The sequence below is a fragment of the Homarus americanus genome, unplaced genomic scaffold (assembly GCF_018991925.1).
Source record: "Homarus americanus isolate GMGI-L3 unplaced genomic scaffold, GMGI_Hamer_2.0 scaffold48354, whole genome shotgun sequence".
Taxonomy (NCBI): domain Eukaryota; kingdom Metazoa; phylum Arthropoda; class Malacostraca; order Decapoda; family Nephropidae; genus Homarus; species Homarus americanus.
The window spans coordinates 2,198,211-2,218,983 of record NW_024723833.1 but is presented as its reverse complement, the minus strand read 5'-3'; the positions used below and the strand labels follow the sequence as shown (position 1 = coordinate 2,218,983).

Below are 20,773 nucleotides of genomic sequence, written 5' to 3'. Positions count from 1 at the left end.
TACCGTGTGTACCTGTACATTATATAGGTGTGTATAATATAGACCCATAGCCGAACAAACATTTTTAAAATTATAAACAAATTAATTTAACCATAGCTCCACCTAAGATAACATAACCATGGCTCTACCTCGCCTTACCATGTCTTTCCAACCCTAACCTAACCTTGGCTCTACCTGACTCTGGTCTCGCAACACTATGAATGAGCCTTAAGGCGCCCAGCACGACAAGGTAAACCAAATGTTACGAGGCAGCTATTCTGATTTACGAACTTGACCTTGCAGATCAATAATATATTGTCAAGAACGAACGAACGAACGAACGAACGAACACACACACACACACACACACACACACACACACACACACACACACACACACACACACACACACACACACACACACACACACACACACACACACACACACACACACACACACACACACACACACACACACACACCTCTCTCCAACATATACTGTATATATAAAACCTCTCATGGCCAAGGAAATAGAAATGGAACCGACTCAAAACTGGAGGCATAAAACTTCATCAAAACAAAAGATTAGTTGAGGATTTTAGTTTAGATTGGGTTATGTTAAGTCGGGTTAGTCATGGTTAGGTTAGATTAAGTTAGGTTTGCATTAGGGTGTTTAATTAATCATCAGGTGAAATACGTTAGGGTGTCCAATCTTCAAGTGATAAAAAAACGTCCATGTGCGCACTTGGCCCTAGCCTAACCTAGCCTAGCCTAACCAAACTTAACCTAACCTAACCTAACCTTTTTGCTAGAATATAAATACAGTACCGAGAGTTTACCCTGAACACTAGCATTCAGAGAGAGAGAGAGAGAGAGAGAGAGAGAGAGAGAGAGAGAGAGAGAGAGCTTTCAGCCAGGTAAAAGTGGTGATGAAGGAAGGTTGGGTTAGGTCACAAGGCCTGGTTAGGTTAGGTTGAGTCTATCTGCTTCTCTCTCTCACCACAAGAGCATATTCTCTTGGCCTTCACTATTCAATAAGCTCTCCCACACTCATATACTCTACACCCCACCCTCCCTCCCTTACCATTCTCCCCCTCTCTCCCCTCTCACACACCCTACTCTCTCCCCTCTCACACCACACCTCTCTAACACAACAAAGACAAGGGAAAATTACGTCACACAACCTCATCATTATAACACGTCACAGAACTTATCTCCAAGGTAACGAGTCTCTGGCGAACAAAGGTTGAGATTCTCCAAGTTCCCAAGTCGAGAAATTTCCTTGTAAATAAAGACGTAACTGGCTGACTTAAGGTAAAATTCACAAAACAACAGGGGAATTATACCCAGACTATAAAGTTAACTAAATACGCTGTTCACTTAGCTCCCGTTAAAAAGAGATAAAATTAACATAACAGAATCTCTCCCACGGTGAAAATAACAATAAGTTATAATAAATAGGCACTAAGCGTGACACACAAGGTCAGTTCACCTTTAAAAATATAGATCTTTTTTCAATAAGTCAAAACAATGCGGTGTTGTTCCAGGACGTGTAGTGTTAGGAGTGACGTCACGGCCATTATACGTCACCCAGACGAAAGTTTAATGTTTCTCGATGGCTAAATAACAAGAAATAACTTAACAGTCTCCGCGTTATTTTGATGTCACTGTAGTCGGCATTTTTGTCTTGCATAATAAGGAAGTCAGATCACCAGAAGATTAACCACCCTAACACAAACCTAAACAACCATAACCTACCCTACCTTAACCTAATCTAACCCACTTTAACCCAACCTAACTGAATCTAACCTAACCGAATTTACCCTAACCTAATCTAACCTTACCTTACCTTACCTTACCTTACCTTACCTTACCTTACCTTACCTTACCTTACCTAACCTAACCTAACCTAACCTAACCTAACACCCCACAGGTAGCATTAGGGTGTTTCATCATCAGGTGAAAAATGGGGTGGCTAATCTTCAAGTGATCCAGTTAGTCAAATTTTTCGTTAATTCTGACATCATTAGTGACACAAATAACTCAACTTGTAACAACATTTCTGAGAATACAGGAAGACAACGTTTACTGCAGACTGTTAGGGTTAACTATTATTATAAATGTTAACCACATGTATGGAATCACGTGAAGATTAGGCACCCTAACTTATTTCATTAGATGATTAAAAACCCTAAGCTAACCTAACCTAAAGATTAAACACCCTAGCTTATTTCATCAGATAGGGAGTGCCCGAGGTGGGGGGGGTCTCTAACATCAAGATTATTGGCTAAGTTACTGATGCGATCAACACACACAAGGAGGAGGCACAGGTACTGTACTCGCTACAGGACCTACTGTACTCGCTACAGGACCTACTGTACTCGCTACAGGACCTACTGTACTCTGGACAATGATGGACTGACCTTGAGGGAGTGGAGCACTGACCGTACTGAAGATGTAAGAGGTGTTAGTACTGACCTTCTTAAGGAGGTAAGGAGCCTCGACGTGTAGTCTACAGCGGCGGGAGACCTGGTTGATGGCGCCGTCCTTGGAGACGGTCTCCTTGAGGATGTCGGTGCCAGCCATGACGGGGATCATGTCGCACTTGGGGAAGCGCCGTACGTACGCCTGTAACACAAGAGGTCAACACGTTACTTACAAGTGTCTCGTATTGTCAGCACTAGAAGGTAAACCATGAGCCGCCATCACGCTGCTGACTACTGGACAAGCTCTTGGTGTGTAGCAGGATATTGTCGTGGTCTGTACAGTACTCGGGAAAACAAGCCATGGCAGGTGACAAGGCAATACAACACAAAATTTTCTTTATTCAATGCCTATTATTTGGTCACAATATATTCTTGCAAAAACTTATGCCCCGCAGCAGCTCAATACTCAATAACTTGTTTAAACTGCAAACTTCTCGCTACTGTGGAGGTGAGAAAATGGTTATGAAGAGTGGCGTTATGAGGGTCACATCAGAGCCGCTGGTGGTGGGTGCTAAGGTAGAGATTAATACAGCTCTTAATACATACATATTAATATAAAGAATACTTCACTCACTCACTCACTCACACACACACACACACAGGAACTCTATCTCGTGTGACCAACAGGATTTCCTAAGACTACATCATCAATAGTGACCTTGAACCAAGTTATACTCTGCCACGACGAGTCTATCATCCGCATAAGGACACATTACTTCATCATCTTCACTATATGGACAAGGTGAAGTGTGTAGACGTGCCGAGAAGATTAAGATGGTGTAATACTGTGCAAGACGTCTTATATAATCTTTCTTGGCCAATACTTTTCACCATCCTCGACCATTACCTGTACTTTAGGCTCCCCAGGTGATGCGTCTACCACCTACTGCTTCCTTAACGTACAGTACCATGTGTAAACAGGTGTACTAATGGCTCGTACTTAGTTGCAGTGGTATAAAAGTGTATCGGAGTGTATGACGTGGTGCCACCTGGTGTGTGGTGTACAAACTAACCTTCCTGGCACATCTGTAGTCATGGTCAGATACTACAACTATTTTATACTTGTACTTGTTGTGTTCGTTTTCCATTCGTTCTGACATTCTACTTTCATCTCACGCAAACAAGAAGCAACATCCACCAACACAGTTAATTATGTATCATCATCACGGACTCCTCTCAACCTCGAGACCGTATGTAAATGATCTTCCACTATTCCTGTATTAATTCAGTTGCTGTGTTGAACATGGATACCACACCGTTGGTTACCTGTCCAAAGTTCGTATGATATAAGTTTACCTGTTAAGAGTCACTAAACTATTAGAAATATATGGAGGCCAAGCCGCAGCAAGCAAAACTGCGAGAGACCATTTCCTTGGCACGAGCGACGCCACATAAAATAACGTAGGAACGGTAATTGATTTCTGGCGGGAGAAATTGGCCCAGTACAGCTATCGTGCCCACAACCACGATACACCAGACTCACTTCCTCTACTAACTCACTGCTTTATTAACTACAGTACTTACGAAAAGAATTATATATTTTTTTCAATTTAAAACTTGAAAAAAATCTTATTATTTGTCTATTCACATGTTCTATATTTTTTATACATACAGTAGATTAAAATAAAATAACGCATTCAATATACAGTATATAATAAAGTCTGAAAGTTGTTGTTGTTGTTGTTATTATTATTATTATTATTATTATTGTTATTATTATTATAATACGGATGTTAGATGAAAGCTTTTGCTATATACTTTCCAACAAAGACGGATTTTTGTGGACAAGAGATACAGCGAACAGGAACGCTGAGAAGTAGCAGATGAAAATGCTTAAAATATTAGAAAGAAAGAAACAAAGACAGAAAGAACGAGATCTCCGCCACACCACAACAGTTACGGAACTCTGGACGAGAATGAAAATAAACAAATGACTATCTAACTCTACCAAGATGTTATGTTGCCATGGAGCAACACAGGAAGTCTGACACTTGAGAGTTATCTCTCCTGGTCTGAGCTATTGCGTTTTAAAATTCCATGACACACGGATCGGCGTAGGGAGGGACTGTAAGCATGTATGTATGCAAATAAATCACTGTAGGTGCGCGTGATCCATGTATATGCTGATAAACACATAGGAAACAAGAAAACACGAAGATCCCAAAGGCTTTCGTGTAATTCACATCTTCAGGGGTGAGTACAGTCTGTACTCACCCCTGAAGATGTGAATTACACGAAAGCGCATGGGAACTTCGTGTTTTCTTGTTTCCTATGTGGTTATCAGCATATGTATGTACAGTATGTATGTATGTATGTATGTATGTATGTATGTATGTATGTATATGGCGACCTGTGGTGTAATGGTCAGCATGCTCGCCTCGCAAGCAACTGGGTGAAACTATGGGCAAGTTTCTTTACGCCGTTTGCCTCTGTCTACCCAGCAGTAATTGGGGACCTGGATGTTAATCGATTTACGGATCGTGTTCCGGGGTAATGGTTAGCCAGTGCAGTTGGCGAGTTGTCCGGTCTTCTCGGATTATTCCTGGACACTGGGTCATGCAGCTCGTTAACTCAGGGTGTGGTTGTTGTGTTGGCGACAGCTTTTACACCTTAAACAAATTCACGCCTAGGTGGTCCTTGGGCCGGCCATCCTCGTTACACGAGGGGCAACCATTACTGTATTATTATATTATGAACAAAAAAAAAAACGGAACAAATATGATATTTTTTTGTAAACATTAAAGTAATTGTGAGTAAAAACAAGATAAAATAAAATACTTCACCAGCCACAACAAGATACCACACATTTTTGAGGTCACCTTTCCTGACTGATTAACTGACACGGTTTTTATTCGTGTAATTGTTTAACTACATCTCCTGACAGTCCCGCACTCACAACCACAGCCTGACACTAACCAAACTTGGACTAATCGCTTTGGTCCTATGATAAGTTATAGTGTGTATAATGTGTGGAATCAAAATGGTGTCCCGTGAAGATTAAAAACCCCAATTTATTCGATCTGATAAACACCCTAACCTAAACCCACATTAATTTCATCCAACCTAACCTAACCTACCCTAACCTAACCATCGGGTGAAATGAGCTATAGGGGATGCCAAATCTACGTGACGCTAAAAATGTATTGCTATCACTGCTACAACTTCAACGAGCACCAACACACTACACTACACTCTTACTGTGGTAGATCCATAACCTACTTTTGTGAAGGTAATCCTATAGCTTGCCTCCCCCTCCATGCTCACCCTATACAACACACACACACATATAAAAGTGGAGAGAGAGAGAGAGAGAGAGAGAGAGAGAGAGAGAGAGAGAGAGAGAGAGAGAGAGAGAGAGAGAGAGAGAGAGAGAGAGAGAGAGACTTTACCCCATGTCACTCCACTTCATCCTCTCTCCTCTGCTAATGCTACCCTCGACAGACCCCCCCAACGAGCGCCAGAAGAAGCCCCTGCCCCTACCATTACATAACACCTCCAGTACGGGCAATCACACAGCCTGGCGTAACTCTCTATCTAGAAGGGTTCAATAGGAGGAGACTGAGATTATTATTATTATTATTATTATTATTATTATTATTATTATTATTATTATTATTATTATTATTATTATTGCTGGAACTCTGGCCACGGACTCTTGGCCTCATATATGGTTAATATTTCCCTTAATTTGTTACGAGAGCAGCGTCATGTTACCAAAAGATTCTGGGTAGAGTGATGAAGCGTGATGCAGCTGTGTGTGTGGGTGGTGCAGCTGTGTGTGTATGTGGTGCAGCTGTGTGTGGTGCAGCTGTGGGTGTGGTGCAGCTGTGGTGTTGGTGACGCTGCTGTACCTCTAGGCACGTGTCACTGGGCCCTACAGCTGCCTCAAGACCCCTCCACCAGGAGTTGGGTCATAACACCAGATATATCAAGACTTCACCAATAGCGGGTCATCTAATCAATACGTCGATAAGTTTTCCTCTCTCTCTCTCTCATCTCTTATCACATGTTTTATAACTCTCTTGTCTGCCAAAGTTCTCAAGGTCGGGGTGAAAGGGTGATAGGGGGAGGAAGGGGAGCAAGGAAGGAAGCAAGGAAGGGGAGCAAGGAGAAGGGTGGAGCAAGGGGAAGGGGGGAGCAAGGGAAAGGGGAGCAAGGGAAAGGGGGAGCAAGGGGAAGGAAGGAAGAAGGGAAAGAGGGGAGGAAAGAGACGGGGGTAGGGGTAAAGGGAGAGAAATAAAGGGTAAGAAACGTAGGAGATAGAAGTAAAGGCTAAAGAAGAATAAGAAGAAGGAAATAGGAGAACGGACAAAACAATGAGGATGAGGAAATGGGAAGATGTATGAACAATGAGGAGGAAGAGGAATAAAAGAGATCAATAATGTTTAGGGGAAATGGGAGGAAGGAGACAATATAGGAAGGGGCAACGGTGTGATAAAGATAGGAGAGGAAGACGGTCGAGGAGGTGGTATAGGGGGAATGGAAAGGGCACAGGAGAGTAGGAGGGAAGAGGGAAGAGAGAGGGGGGGATAGAGAGATGAAGTAGGAGGCAGATAGAAGGATGTAGAGAAGTAGAACATAAGAATGGAGGAAACTGCAGCGGGCCTATTGGCCCATACTGGGCAGTCCCGTTTACACCCAACCCCTATTGCTCATATGAGCATCCAACCTATGTTTGAAGCTATTCAGAGTATTCGAGTTAATGATGATATTTGGTAACTTGTTCCATTCATCCACTACTCTGTTTCCAAACCAGTGTTTACCTATTTCACGCCTAAATCTAAATTTGTCTAATTTAAAACCATTGTTACGAGTTCGCTCTGGTTGGATAATTTGAGTACCTTTGTAATGTCCCCTTTGTTTAGCCCTGCCTTCCACTTATACACCTCTATCAGGTCGCCCCTCGCTCTACGTCTCTCAGGGAGTGCAAATTAAGATGCTTTAACCTGTCTCTATACTCAGGGTTCCTAATGCCCGGGATTAGTATTGTCATTCTCCTCTGAATTCTTTCCAAGGATTCTATATCCATTCTGTAATACGGTGACCAGAACTGAACTGCGTAATCCAGGTGTGGTCTCACAAGAGCAAGATACAGTTTTAGGATGACCTCGCTAGTCTTGTAACTAACACTCCTTTGTATGAACCCAAGTACTTTATTAGCCTTGTTACGAGCAAAAACACATTGTTTACTTGGCTTAAGGTTCCTACTTATCATTACTCCTAAATCTCTCTCGCAGTCGGATTTCTCTATGGCATCGTTGTTCATCTGGTATCTGGTTTCCCTGTTTACATCTCCTATACTGAGTACTTTACATTTGTCAACGTTGAATTTCATCTGCCATTTTTCAGACGATTCGAAAAATTTGTTTAGATCTTCCTGTAGTTTTGCCGAGTCCTCGTCAGATTTGATAACACGTCCTATTTTAGTGTCATCAGCAAATTTACTTATGTTGCTGTCTATGCCGATATCTATGTCGTTTATGTATATAATAAATAATAATGGTCCAAATACTGAGCCTTGGGGAACTCCACTTGTGACGTTGCTCCAATGGGACTTAATGCCGTTAATGCTCACTCGCCGTTTCCTGTCCTGTAACCACGCCCTAATCCATTTAAGGATTTGTCACCTTTGATGCCATGAGCTTCTACCTTTCTAATTAGTCTTTCGTGGGGGACTCTGTCGAAGGTTTTGCTAAAGTCGAGATATACCACATCAGGTACAGACGACCAATAAACATAATCCTCATTTATCTCCTTGATTAAAACACCACCAGGTAATGCCCGGTCGCCCAACCCCTTACATAAAACCCTTGTGTAACCTACCCCCCCCCCCCCAACGTGTCCTCGTGCCAAGTACATCTCACACATTGTTCTAGCTCAAGTACTTCAAGTTTGGCGGGCAGGTGAAGAACACGAGGATCCTTGGTCAGATCTGGTCTGGTCAGGTCTGGTCTGGTCTGGTCTGGTCTGGTCTGGTCAGGTCTGGTCTGGTCTGGTCAGGTCTGGTCTGGTCTGGTCTGGTCAGGTCTGGTCTGGTCTGGTCAGGTCTGGTCTGGTCTGGTCTGGTCAGGTCAGGTCAGGTCTGGTCTGGCTCCTGGTCTGTCTGGTGGTGGTCTGTCTGGTCTGGTCTGGTCAGGTCTGTCTGGCTGGTCAGGTCAAGTCCGGTCTGGTGTGTGTCTGGTCTGGTCTGGTCCGGTCTGGTGTGGTCTGGTGTGGTCTGGTGTGGTCTGGTCTGGTCAGGTCAGGTCAGGCCTGGTCTGGTCTGGTTAGGTTAGGTTAGGTTAGGTTTGGTTAGGTTAGGTTTGGTTGAGCCGAAATATATTTAATTGATTATTTTTTTGTATTGTGATTTTTTTTAAGTAAACGATAATGGAAATGACGTTAAATGTGTCGTCTGATTGAGCTGCCCGTGACAGTAAGGGGAAGGAGTGAGAGACGGAGGGAAGGGGTGACGAGACGGAGGGAAGGGTGACAGGACGGAGAGGGAAGGGTGACGGACGGAGAGGAAGGGTGGGTAAGAGGAAGGGGTGACGAGACGGAGAGGGAAGACGGAAGAGGGAAGGGTGACGGACGGAGAGGGAAGGGGTGAGGACGGGACGGAGAGGGAAGGGGTGACGGGGAGAGGGAAGGTGACGAGATCGGAGAGGAAGGGTGGCGAAGGGAAGGGTGACGAGACGGAGAGGGAAGGGTGCGAGATGGAGAGGAAGGGGTGGCGGGAAGAGGGAAGGGCAGACGGGACGGAGAGGAAGGGGTGACGAGACGGAGAGGGAAGGTGACGTGACGAGAAGGGGTGACGGAGAGGGAGAGGGAGGGAAGACGGAGGGGGAGAGGAAAGGTGGTGGAGAGGGAAGGGTGGAGGAAGAGGAAGTGACGGGACGGGAGGGAAGGGTGACGAGACGGAGAGGGACAGGACGAGAGGAGGGGAAGGGGGAGAGAGGAAGGGGAAGGGGAAGGTGACAGAGACGGAGAGGGAAGGTGGCGAGACGGACGGAGAGGAAGGACGGAAGAGGGAAGAGTGACAGAAGGAGGAAGAGGGAACGGGAGAGGAAGGGGTGACGGGACGAGACGGAGAGGAAGGTGGCGAGATGGAGAGGAAGGGGTGAAGGGGGTGACGGGAGGGAAGAAGGGTGACGAGACGTGACGGAGAGGGAAGGGGTGACGGAGAGGAAGGGGTGAGCAGGAAGAGGGAAGGGGGTGACGAGACGGAGAGGGAAGGGGTGGCGAGATGGACAGGAGGAAGAGGGAAGGGGTGACAGGACGGAGAGGGAAGGGGTGACGAGAGGGAGGGAAGGTGACGAGACGAGAGGGAAGGGGTGACGAGACGAGGGAAGGGGTGGGAAGAGGGAAGGGATGGACGGAAGAGGAATGGGTGACGAGACGGAGAGGGAAGGGTGACGAGACGGAGAGGAAGGGGTGGCGAGACGGAGAGGAGAAGGAAGGACGGAAGAGGGAAGGGAAGGGGAAGGGTGACGGGAGGGAAGGGGAGGAAGGAAGGGAAGGTGACGGGAAGAGGAACGGAAGAGGAAGGGGTGACGGGAAGAGGAAGGGTGACGGCAGGGGGAAGAGGAAGGTGAGACGGAGAGGGAAGGGTGGCGGAAGAGGAAGGGTGACGAGACGAGGGGGTGGAAGAGCGAAGGGAAGAGGGAAACACGGGAGGAGGGTGACGGAAGAGGGACAGGTCAGGAAGGGGAAGGGGTGACGGGAAGAGGAAGAGGAAGGAGCGAAGGGTACGGAAGAGGGAAGGAGTGACGGGAAAGGGGAAGGGAGGGGGTCCCGGTCGGAACAGGTCAGGCGGGCAGGAAACAATATTTGGAATTGAAATGTAACGGTGTAGGTGGGAAAAAATACAGTGAGCAACAACAACAACAACAACAACAACAGCAACAACAACAACAACATATCGAGTCCTAAATACCACATATTGTCCTCACATTACCATCATAGTCCTCACATTCATCATAGTCCTCACATAGTCACATATCCTCACATTACCATCATAGTCCTCATAGTCCTCACATTATCCCTTAGTCCTCACATACCACATTCCTCAGTCTCACACATTACCATCATAGTCCTCACATTACCATCATAGTCCTCACATTTACCTCATCATAGTCCTCACATTACATAGTCCCTCACATTACCATCATAGTCCTCACATAGTCCTCACATTATCCTCTTGCCATCACCATCATAGTCCTCCACAGTCCTCACATAGTCCTCACACATCATAGTCCTCATTACCATTAGTCCATCCTCATTACCATCATAGTCCCCACATTATCCTCACATTACCATCATAGTCCCCTGGTCCTCCATTATCCTCACATTACCATCTGTCTCACATTACATACTCATCAGTCCCACACAGTCACATTCCTCCCTCACATTACCATCATAGTCCTCACATAGTCCTCATTATCCTCCTTCTCACATAGTCCTCACATTACCATCATAGTCCCTACATAGTCCTCACATTATCCTCATTACATTGTCCTCACATCCATAGTCCTCACATTACCATCATAGTCCCTCATTACCATCATAGTCCCTCACATAGTCCTCACATTCCTCACCCTCATAGTCCTCACATTACCATCCCTATTCCATCATGTCCCATTATCCTCACATTACCATCATAGTCTCACATTACCATCATAGTCTTCACATAGTCCTCACATTATCCTCACATTACCATCATAGTCCTCACATGTCCTCATTATCCTCACATTACCATCATAGTCCCTCACATTACCATCATAGTCCTCACATAGTCCTCACATTACCCATCATGTCCTCACATAGTCCTCTCACATTACCATCAAATCCCACTCCTCATATTATCCTCACATTACCATCATAGTCCCTCACATAGTCCTCACATTACCATCTTAGTCTCACATTACCATCATAGTCCTCACATATCCTCACATTATCCTCACATTGCATCATAGTCCTCACATTCCACTCACTCATCATATCCCATCCCACATTACCATCATAGTCCTCACATTATCCTCACATTACCATCATGGCCCTCACATAGTCCTCTACATTATCCTCACCACATTACCATCATAGTCCTCACATTACCATCATAGTCCTCACATTATCCTCACATTACCATCATAGTCCTCACATTATCCTCACCTTACCATCATAGTCCTCACATTACCATCATAGTCCTCACATTACCATCATAGTCCTCACATTATCCTCACATTACCATCATAGTCCTCACATTATCCTCACATTACCATCATAGTCCTCACATTACCATCATAGTCCTCACAGTCCTCTGCCTCATGTAAGATCAACCTTTACTTCATCACCACACGTTAAGTTATTGTTCCATCTAGTGTATTAATGAGTTACTGTTTATCTATCATACTTCTTTTATTTATTTATCTATCTATTTACTTATTTATTTATTTATTTATTTATTTTTATTTTTTTTTACTTATTTATTTGTATTTACTTATTTATTTACTTATTTATTTGTATATATTTATTTATTTATTTATTTACTTTTACCTGCGACAATTATTAATATGAACGGTTGAGAAGACTTAGACAGGGGCGGCAACAATGCTCCCGGGGACACCATTATGAGACTAGCTCTTTGGTCTTTTAAAGTTGATCTGTTATGATGAAGAGGAGTCCAGTTTTATCATGTTATTGAGTCTTGTTTATACGTTTTATTACCTTCACACACACACACACACACACACACACACACACACACACACACACACACACATCTCTTGTGGTAATCCAGTGCAACATTACCATTTAATACTGTGTAGGCAGAACCGATAACAAATACACACACATTTTCCTTTCATTCGCTGTCATTCATTCCTCTTCTTGCTGCTGTAAAGGTGTGTGTGTGTGTGTGTGTGTGTGTGTAATCAACTACAAATCCAAAGCGTCACCAGATGAGAGTGAATAATTAATTATACGCGATTGTTAACGAGGCTTGGCAGTGCAGTGGGTCGTCACACAACATCTGGCTGGTGGTGACGACTCTCAGGGGTGGGGGAGGAAGGAGTGACAAGGAAGAGGATGGAAGGAGGGTGACGAAGAAGAGGGAAGGAGGCAGGAAGAAGGAAGGGGGTGACAAGAAGAGGGGTTACGGGAAGAGGAAGGACACGGGAAGAGGAAGAGGTGACGAGAAAAAAAAAGAGGAGAATTTGAAGGGAAGGAGGCAGGAAGGGGAGGGATGACGAGAAAGAGAGAAGAGGGTTACGGAAGAGAAGGAGACACGGAAGGAAGGGTGACGAGAAAAAAGAGGGAAGGGTTGGGAAGAAGGAAGGGGTGAAGGGGAAGAAAGAGAAGGGTGAAGGGAAGAAGAGGGAAAGGGTGAAGGGAAGAAGAGGGAAGGGGTGAAGGGAAGAAGAGGGAAGGGGTGAAGGGAAGAAGAGGGAAGGGGTGAAGGGAAGAAGAGGGAAGGGATGAAGGGAAGAGGGAAGGGATGACATACAACAACGACGACAATAATAATAATAATAATAATAATAATCAATAATAATAATAATCAATAATAATAATAATAATAATAATAATAATAATAATAATAATAATAATAATAATAATCAATATAAAATCTCTGGTCAACATATCACAGTGAAAATGTCGTTTTGTGATCAGGGTGACGACACTATGGGCGACTCTATACTACACTCAACCTGTTGCTACTGTCAACACCATGATGGCGGCCTGTCATGTGTTTTAACCTACCCCCCCTCCCCCCCTCGTCCTGCCCTTCTCTCATGTAGGTGGTGGTGAGAGAGGAGAGACGAGAGAGACGGAGACGGAGACGAAGACGAAGACGAAAAAGAAGACGAAGGAGAAGGAGGAGGAGGAGGAGGAAGGAGGAGGAGGGAGGAGGAGAGAGAGAGAGAGAGAGAGAGAGAGAGAGAGAGAGTTTTAATTTCCTGCAGAAGTTGAGAAGGAATATATTCAGGGCGGCGGTGGTCTTACAAAAACCAATTTAAGACGCTATGTTTGTGTCGTTAATTAAGGTGCGTCATCTAGTGTTGTGTTTTCATATCTCCAAGTAAGAGGAAAATGTGAATTTGTTTAAGGTGTAGACGCTGTTGCCAACACAACAACCACACCCTAAGTTAACGAGCTGCATGACCCAGTATCCAGGAATAATCCGAGAAGACCGGACAACTCGCCAACTGCACTGGCTAACCATTACCCCAGAACACGATCCGCAAATCGATTAACATCCAGGTCCCCAAATATTGCTGGGTAGACAGAGGCAAACGGCATAAAGAAACTTGCCCATAGTTTCACCCAGTTGCTTGCGAGGCGAGCATGCTGACCATTACACCACAGGTCGCCATATACATACATACATACATACATACATACATACATACACAGCATTAGGAAGCCCCGTGACTTGAGGTTCAAACAGGGGTGAAGTAAGATAAATATTTTCACCTGAAGCAATACACCACCAAGTTACCAACACTAACACCGTCACCCAGTACTAACACCTCAACCTCCACCTGCACCTCAACCTCCACCTGCACCTCAACCTCCACGTTCACCTCCACATTCACCTGCACCTCAACCTCCACATTCACCTGCACCTCAACCTCCACATTCACCTGCACCTCAACCACCATATTCACCTGCACCTCAACCTCCACATTCACCTGCACCTCAACCACCACATTCACCTGCACCTCAACCTCCACATTCACCTGCACCTCAACCTCCACATTCACCTGCCTCACTTTCACCTGCACCTCAACCTCAACATTCACCTGCACCTCAACACCATATTCCCTCAACCTCCAATTCACCTGCCTACCATCTGCCTCAACCTCCACATTCACCTGCACCTCAACCTCCACATTCACCTGCACCTCAACCTCCACATTCACCCCGATGTTTCCGCATCCAGAATCAGCGTCAGTGCGAGCATTCAACAACGCCTGACGTTCCCTTCTTAAACCCATCGATGGCACGTTGCTGGCCACCTGACGAAAGTTCGCCAGTTCTTGTGCCCAATGGTTAACAATTGCGTTACAGATAAAGGTACAAATCACAGGTAAAGGTATAAATCTGGAGTAAAATTATAAATCACAGGTAAAGGTAATTTCAGGTAGGACACACACACACACACACACACACACACACACACACACACACACATACACACACACACACACACACACACACACAACAAAGACTTCAGAACACCAATATAGATTCAGTTATCATTCAGCGACCGTGAGCCGAGGTTGGGCAGGTGGAGGTAACATGAGCTGGTCTGTCCTGTTGATAAGAATTCCACCAAGCAAACCCCACACCTCTTGTGCTGGCGTTCATCGGTCGGTAACTAAGGAGTCTAGGAAGATGATACATACATACATACATACATACATACATACATACATGCATGCATACATACATACATATACATACATATAAAGGCCTAAGATATCATATCCGTGTGTTAATTGTCGACATGGTGTTGTTATTGAAGACCGTCTCTTGACCAACTTTAAAGACTTGATTTTAAACATGTACAAAACTGCAGGTGTGTCGGGTATAGTTGACTTTTTTATCATCATCACACACTTGTAATTATGTACAGGTGTGTTGTGGCACTAAATCATACGCAAACTCACTATAAACAGGTAGTAGGTAGCATAATGTGTTGTCTAATGGTAGACCCTGCTGCCATATGGCATCACGAAAATTGTGACCAAGTCCCAGGTTGCTGATCTGTCTTTCTGCCTCATTTACACACAATTGCAGGGTCTCAATTGTTTCTCTTACTATTGACAACACAACATACAAACTGTATATTGTTTCTCATACTTGATTTATTTTTTCGTTTTTGTATTTATTTATGGTTATTATTATTTTAGTTTATTTTATTTATAGTATTCTATTCATTTTTGTAATTCTAATAATGATAATAATAAAAGTTATTATTATTATTATTATTATTATTATTATTATATTATTATTATTATTATTATTATATATTCGCCCCGGGCTCTGATGTGAGTCAGTGACCAGTGCCCCGTGTGCTAATCCCCACAAATTAAAACAAAACAAAAAGTTATCTTGAAATGTTTTTTACACACACACACACACACACACACACACACACACACACACACACACACACACACACACACACACACACAAGGTTCTAAATATAGCATCATGCCAAACTGAAACCCCTAGAACGGCCTTGTAAGTATTCCACTAACTGGGGATGACCGGATGTATTTAGTGAGAGAAGTTCCAATTTCCATGCTATTCTGGCCGCCACGTGTGTAATGTCTGTCTGTCTGTCTGTCTGTTATGAAGTATTATATCTTTACAGTATATATAGATCATGCGACTTACTATAACTTAGAAACCAGGACCTATAGGCATCACTATCATTACTACCACCAGCAGGCACCACTACCAGGGCACCAACACCACTACCAGGCACCAACACCACTACAGGCACCATCACCACTACCAGGCATCACCACCACTACCAGGCACCAACACACCACTACTAGGCACCATCACCACTACCAGGCACCATCACTACCACTCATCACCACCACTACCGGAACCAACACCACTACTGGGCACCAACACCACTACCAGGCACCATCACCACTACCACTACCAGGCACCAACACCACTACCAGGAACCAACACCACTACTAGGCACCAACACCACTACCAGGCACCAACACCACTACCAGGCACCAACACCACTACCAGGCACCATCACCACTACCAGGCATCATCACCACTACTAGGCACCAACACCACTACAGGTACCAACACCACTACCGGGCGCCAACACCACTACCAGGCATCACCACCACTACAGGCATCACCACCACTACCAGGCATCACCACCACTACCAGGCACCAACACCACTACCAGGCACCAACACCACTACAGGCACCAACACCACTACCAGGCACCAACACCACTACCAGGCACCAACACCACTACCAGGCACCAACACCACTACAGGCACCAACACCACTACCAGGCACCCTACCAGGCGCCAACACCACTACCAGGCACCAACACCACTACCAGGCACAACACCACTACCAGGCACCAACACCACTACCAGGCACAACACCACTACAGGCACCAACACCACTACCAGGCGCCAACACCACTACAGGCATCACCACCTACCAGGCACCAACACACTACCAGGCACCAACACCACTACCAGGCACCAACACCACTACCAGGCACCACCACTACCAGGCACCAACACCACTACCAGGCACCAACACCACTACCAGGCACCAACACCACTACAGGCACCAACACCACTACCAGGCACCAACACCACTACCAGGCGCCAACACCACTACCAGGCACCAACACCACTACCAGGCACCAACACCACCACTACCAGGCACCAACACCACTACCAGGCACCAACACCACTACCAGGCACCAACACCACTACCAGGCACCAACACCACTACCAGGCATCACCACCACTACCAGGCACCAACACCACTACCAGGCACCAACACCACTACCAGGCACCAACACCACTACCAGGCACCAACACCACCAGGCGCCAACACCACTACCAGGCACCAACACCACTACAGGCATCACCACCACTACCGGCACCAACACCACTACCAGGCACCAACACCACTACCAGGCACCAACACCACTACCGGCGCCAACACCACTACAGGCACCAACACCACTACCAGGCACCAACACCACTACCAGGCACCAACACCACTACCAGGCACCAACACCACTACCAGGCACCAACACCAATACCAGGCACCACCACCACTACCAGGCACCAACACACTACCAGGCACCAACACCACTACCAGGCACCAACACCACTGCCAGGCACCATCACCACTGCCAGGCATCAACACCACCAGGCACCACCACCACTACCAGGCACCACCACCACTACCAGGCACCACCACCACTACAGGCACCACACCACTACCAGGCACCAACACCACTACCAGGCACCAACACCACTACCAGGCACCAACACCACTACAGGCACCAACACCACTACCAGGCACCAACACCAACAGGCACCACTACCACCACAAGACACCACTACCAGGCACCAACACCACTACCAGGCACCAACACCACAAGGCATCACCACCACCACCAGGCACCATCACCATCATCATCACCACCACCAGCAGGCAATACAATGGAAGGTACAACGCAATATTTCACAATTTGTTGTTGGGAGTAACATCAGACTTTAACACTCAACATTGTATAGTTCTCTTCTGAGTCACTTTCTATCACTAAAATAATGTTCTTATTTTAGCCAAGGTTTTTATTGAAGAAACTAAAAAAAATATAAAAAAGTGAAAAAAAAAATATGCTTATTATCAAGTTTAATCACGTCAATTTTTCTGCCATTAATGATACGAGAACACAAGCATTATATGAAATTATACTCCATTCTTATAGGAAATTTGATGCTATTTTGATCGATATTTGTGTGGTTGCTTTGTGTTGCCAGCTAGGGGGCGTCTTCACGTATGTCTAGCGAGGAGGAAAACAATAAGGGTTTTTTTTGTGTGTGAATCCGAACGGTGGGTGGAGGCACTGGTGGGTGGAGGCACTGGTGGGTGGAAGCACTGGTGGGTTGGCACTGGTGGGTGGCACTGTGGGTATGGCACTAGTGGGCAGTGGGCTGTGAGTTGGAGGGCTTATGAGAGGTAAACCTCCCTCTTATTGATCTAGCGGGTAAAGAATTTATAATCTACGGTTTAATTATCTTGAACACCGGCCCAGCCACCCACAGATCCACCGCCCGCACACACACACACATCCTAAAGTAAGTCTTCAGACACGAGTCATTATTATGGCAACAAGCCAAATAGGTGGTGAACATCCTGTCCTACCACCATCCTTGCCATCACTCCTCCACCACAACCACCATCCTTGCCATCACTCCTCCACCACAACCACCATCCTTGCCATCACTCCTCCACCACAACCACCATCCTTGCCATCCTCCTCCACCACAACCACCATCCTATCATCTCCTCCACCACAACCACCATCCTTGCCATCCTCCTCCACCACAACAACCACCATCCTTGCCATCACTCCTCCACCACAACCACCATCCTTGCATCCTCCTCCACCACAACCACCATCCTTGCCATCACTCCTCCACCACAACCACCATCCTTGCCATCACTCTTCCCACCACAACCACCATCCTTGCCATCACTCCTCCACCACAACCACCATCCTTGTCATCACTCCTCCACCACAACCACCATCCTTGCCATCACTCCTCCAACAACCACCATCCTTGCCATCACTCTTCCACCACAACCACCATCCTTGCCATCACTCTCCACCACAACCACCATCCTTGCCATCACTCTTCCACCACAACCACCATCCTTGCCATCACTCCTCCACCACAACCACCATCCTTGCCATCACTCCTCCACCACAACCACCATCCTTGCATCCTCCTCCACCACAACCACCATCCTTGCCATCACTCCTCCACAACCAACCACCATCCTTGCCATCACTCCTCCACCACAACCAACCACCACAGTATACCACATCTAACGAATTCATTAACGTTCTCGGCAGACCATAATTTCGCTAAACATATCAATACTGTGAAAATAAATACTTGTATACCGATACCTCGTCCACTCGTGTGTGTGTGTGTGTGTGTGTGTGTGTGTGTGTGTGTGTGGGCGCGCGCGGTGGATTCAATGTGTCGTCATACCTGCACTGAGACTATAATTAACAAGGTGTTCTTATCACCCATTACGGGGAAAATTAACGAAGAGTATTTATGGAAACGGAAGATGGTGGTGATAGTGATGGGCAGGTGTGGGTGGGTGTGTCTGGAGTCTAAGATAACACGATCACCATACCACCACTACCTACACTACCACCACCATCGCCACCCAGTACCACCACTACCACCATCGCCACTCACCACTACCACCATCACCACCATCACCGCCCCTATCCCTGGTAGTGGTGGCAGGAATGAATCATAACGTGGGACGGCCGGTACGTGGGAGGGACAAAGCGACCCCTCACCTACTGCCTCCACCACCTACACCTCTCCTGTGTAAACCCCACCTACTCGTGTACACCTCTCCTGTGTAAACCCCACCTACATGTGTACACCTCTCCTGTGTAAACCCCACCTACTCGTGTACACCTCCTGTGTAAACCCCACCTACACGTGTACACCTCTCCTGTGTAAACCCCACCCACATGTGTACACCACGCCTACACCCCTGTACATCAATGATCAAGAGGAATACAAGAGAACACACCAAGTATACACAGTGTTGGCTGGCACACCTGACCTACAACCTGGTCACGTAGTGTAGCGTCACGCTGTGTTATGCACCGTAACGTAACACACTACCATGTAATGATTTGTAATGTTAAACTTATGAAGCGTAATGTATTGTAAAACAGAGAACGATGACGTAATGTAATTAGAGATGACGTTAAGACCTAGATTAGTAATTGTAATTTAATCAGTGAAACGTAATATATTGTAACTTATTGAAATGTAATGAAAAGTAAGACGGAGTTATACGTCGAAATAAGGTAATGTAATGCGATAAATATATATTATAATATAGATATGACTTAAGATATATACTTAAAACTATCACATTAGGAACCAACACCAACCAAGAGTTTTAATTAAGGCAATTTAGATTTTCGCGGGAATTAGGTGAACGGAGGTTGGGAAATAAAGTTACGTGTGAGTGGAACAAATTATCAAACAACATGAAATACTTGAGAAGCTTCAAGTATACTGTAGGTTAGGTTAGTGATATAGGCTGGGTGTAACAGAGCTGCCTTGTATGAGCCAACAGTCCTGCTGCAGTTCACTAATCATTCTTATGTTCTCACAAGGGCCGTGAGATGTGATGTAAGGCACTGTTATGTAATGAGTGTTTTGTTATGTGTGATTGTTATTAATTACGGCGTACAGTGAAAGTTATTACGTGATGAGGAGAGACTTTGTTTCCTCGGCGGAATCACACACACAAGTGATGGTGAGATGAGACTCGTCAAGGTAACGACGGGGGAGTTGGAGGCACACACACACACACTCTCTCTCAGGGGTGCCCAATAAACTAGCCCCAGCTCTTGCGAGGGGTAAATCAGAGATCTCAATCTCTTTCTAGTCACTGTCTACCGAACCTCCCACCTTACACGACACAACTATCAATTACCGGGTTTTATTGCCAAGTGCAGAGAGAGAGGCTCCTTC

General features: G+C 45.7%; 1 protein-coding gene across 3 annotated transcripts in view; it reads right to left on the bottom strand.

The window, feature by feature from the left end:
- Positions 1-2,632, bottom strand: part of LOC121863733 (SEC14-like protein 1) — a 77,082-nt gene extending 74,450 nt beyond the window's left edge. For all 3 annotated transcript variants that reach the window (XM_042362484.1, XM_042362485.1, XM_042362486.1), the window contains exon 1: positions 2,458-2,632. In XM_042362484.1, coding sequence (XP_042218418.1) covers positions 2,458-2,577 — 120 coding nt within the window. In that variant the 5' untranslated portion in view covers positions 2,578-2,632. The remainder of the gene's footprint in view (positions 1-2,457) is intronic.
- Between the last annotated feature and the right edge of the window lie 18,141 nt (positions 2,633-20,773).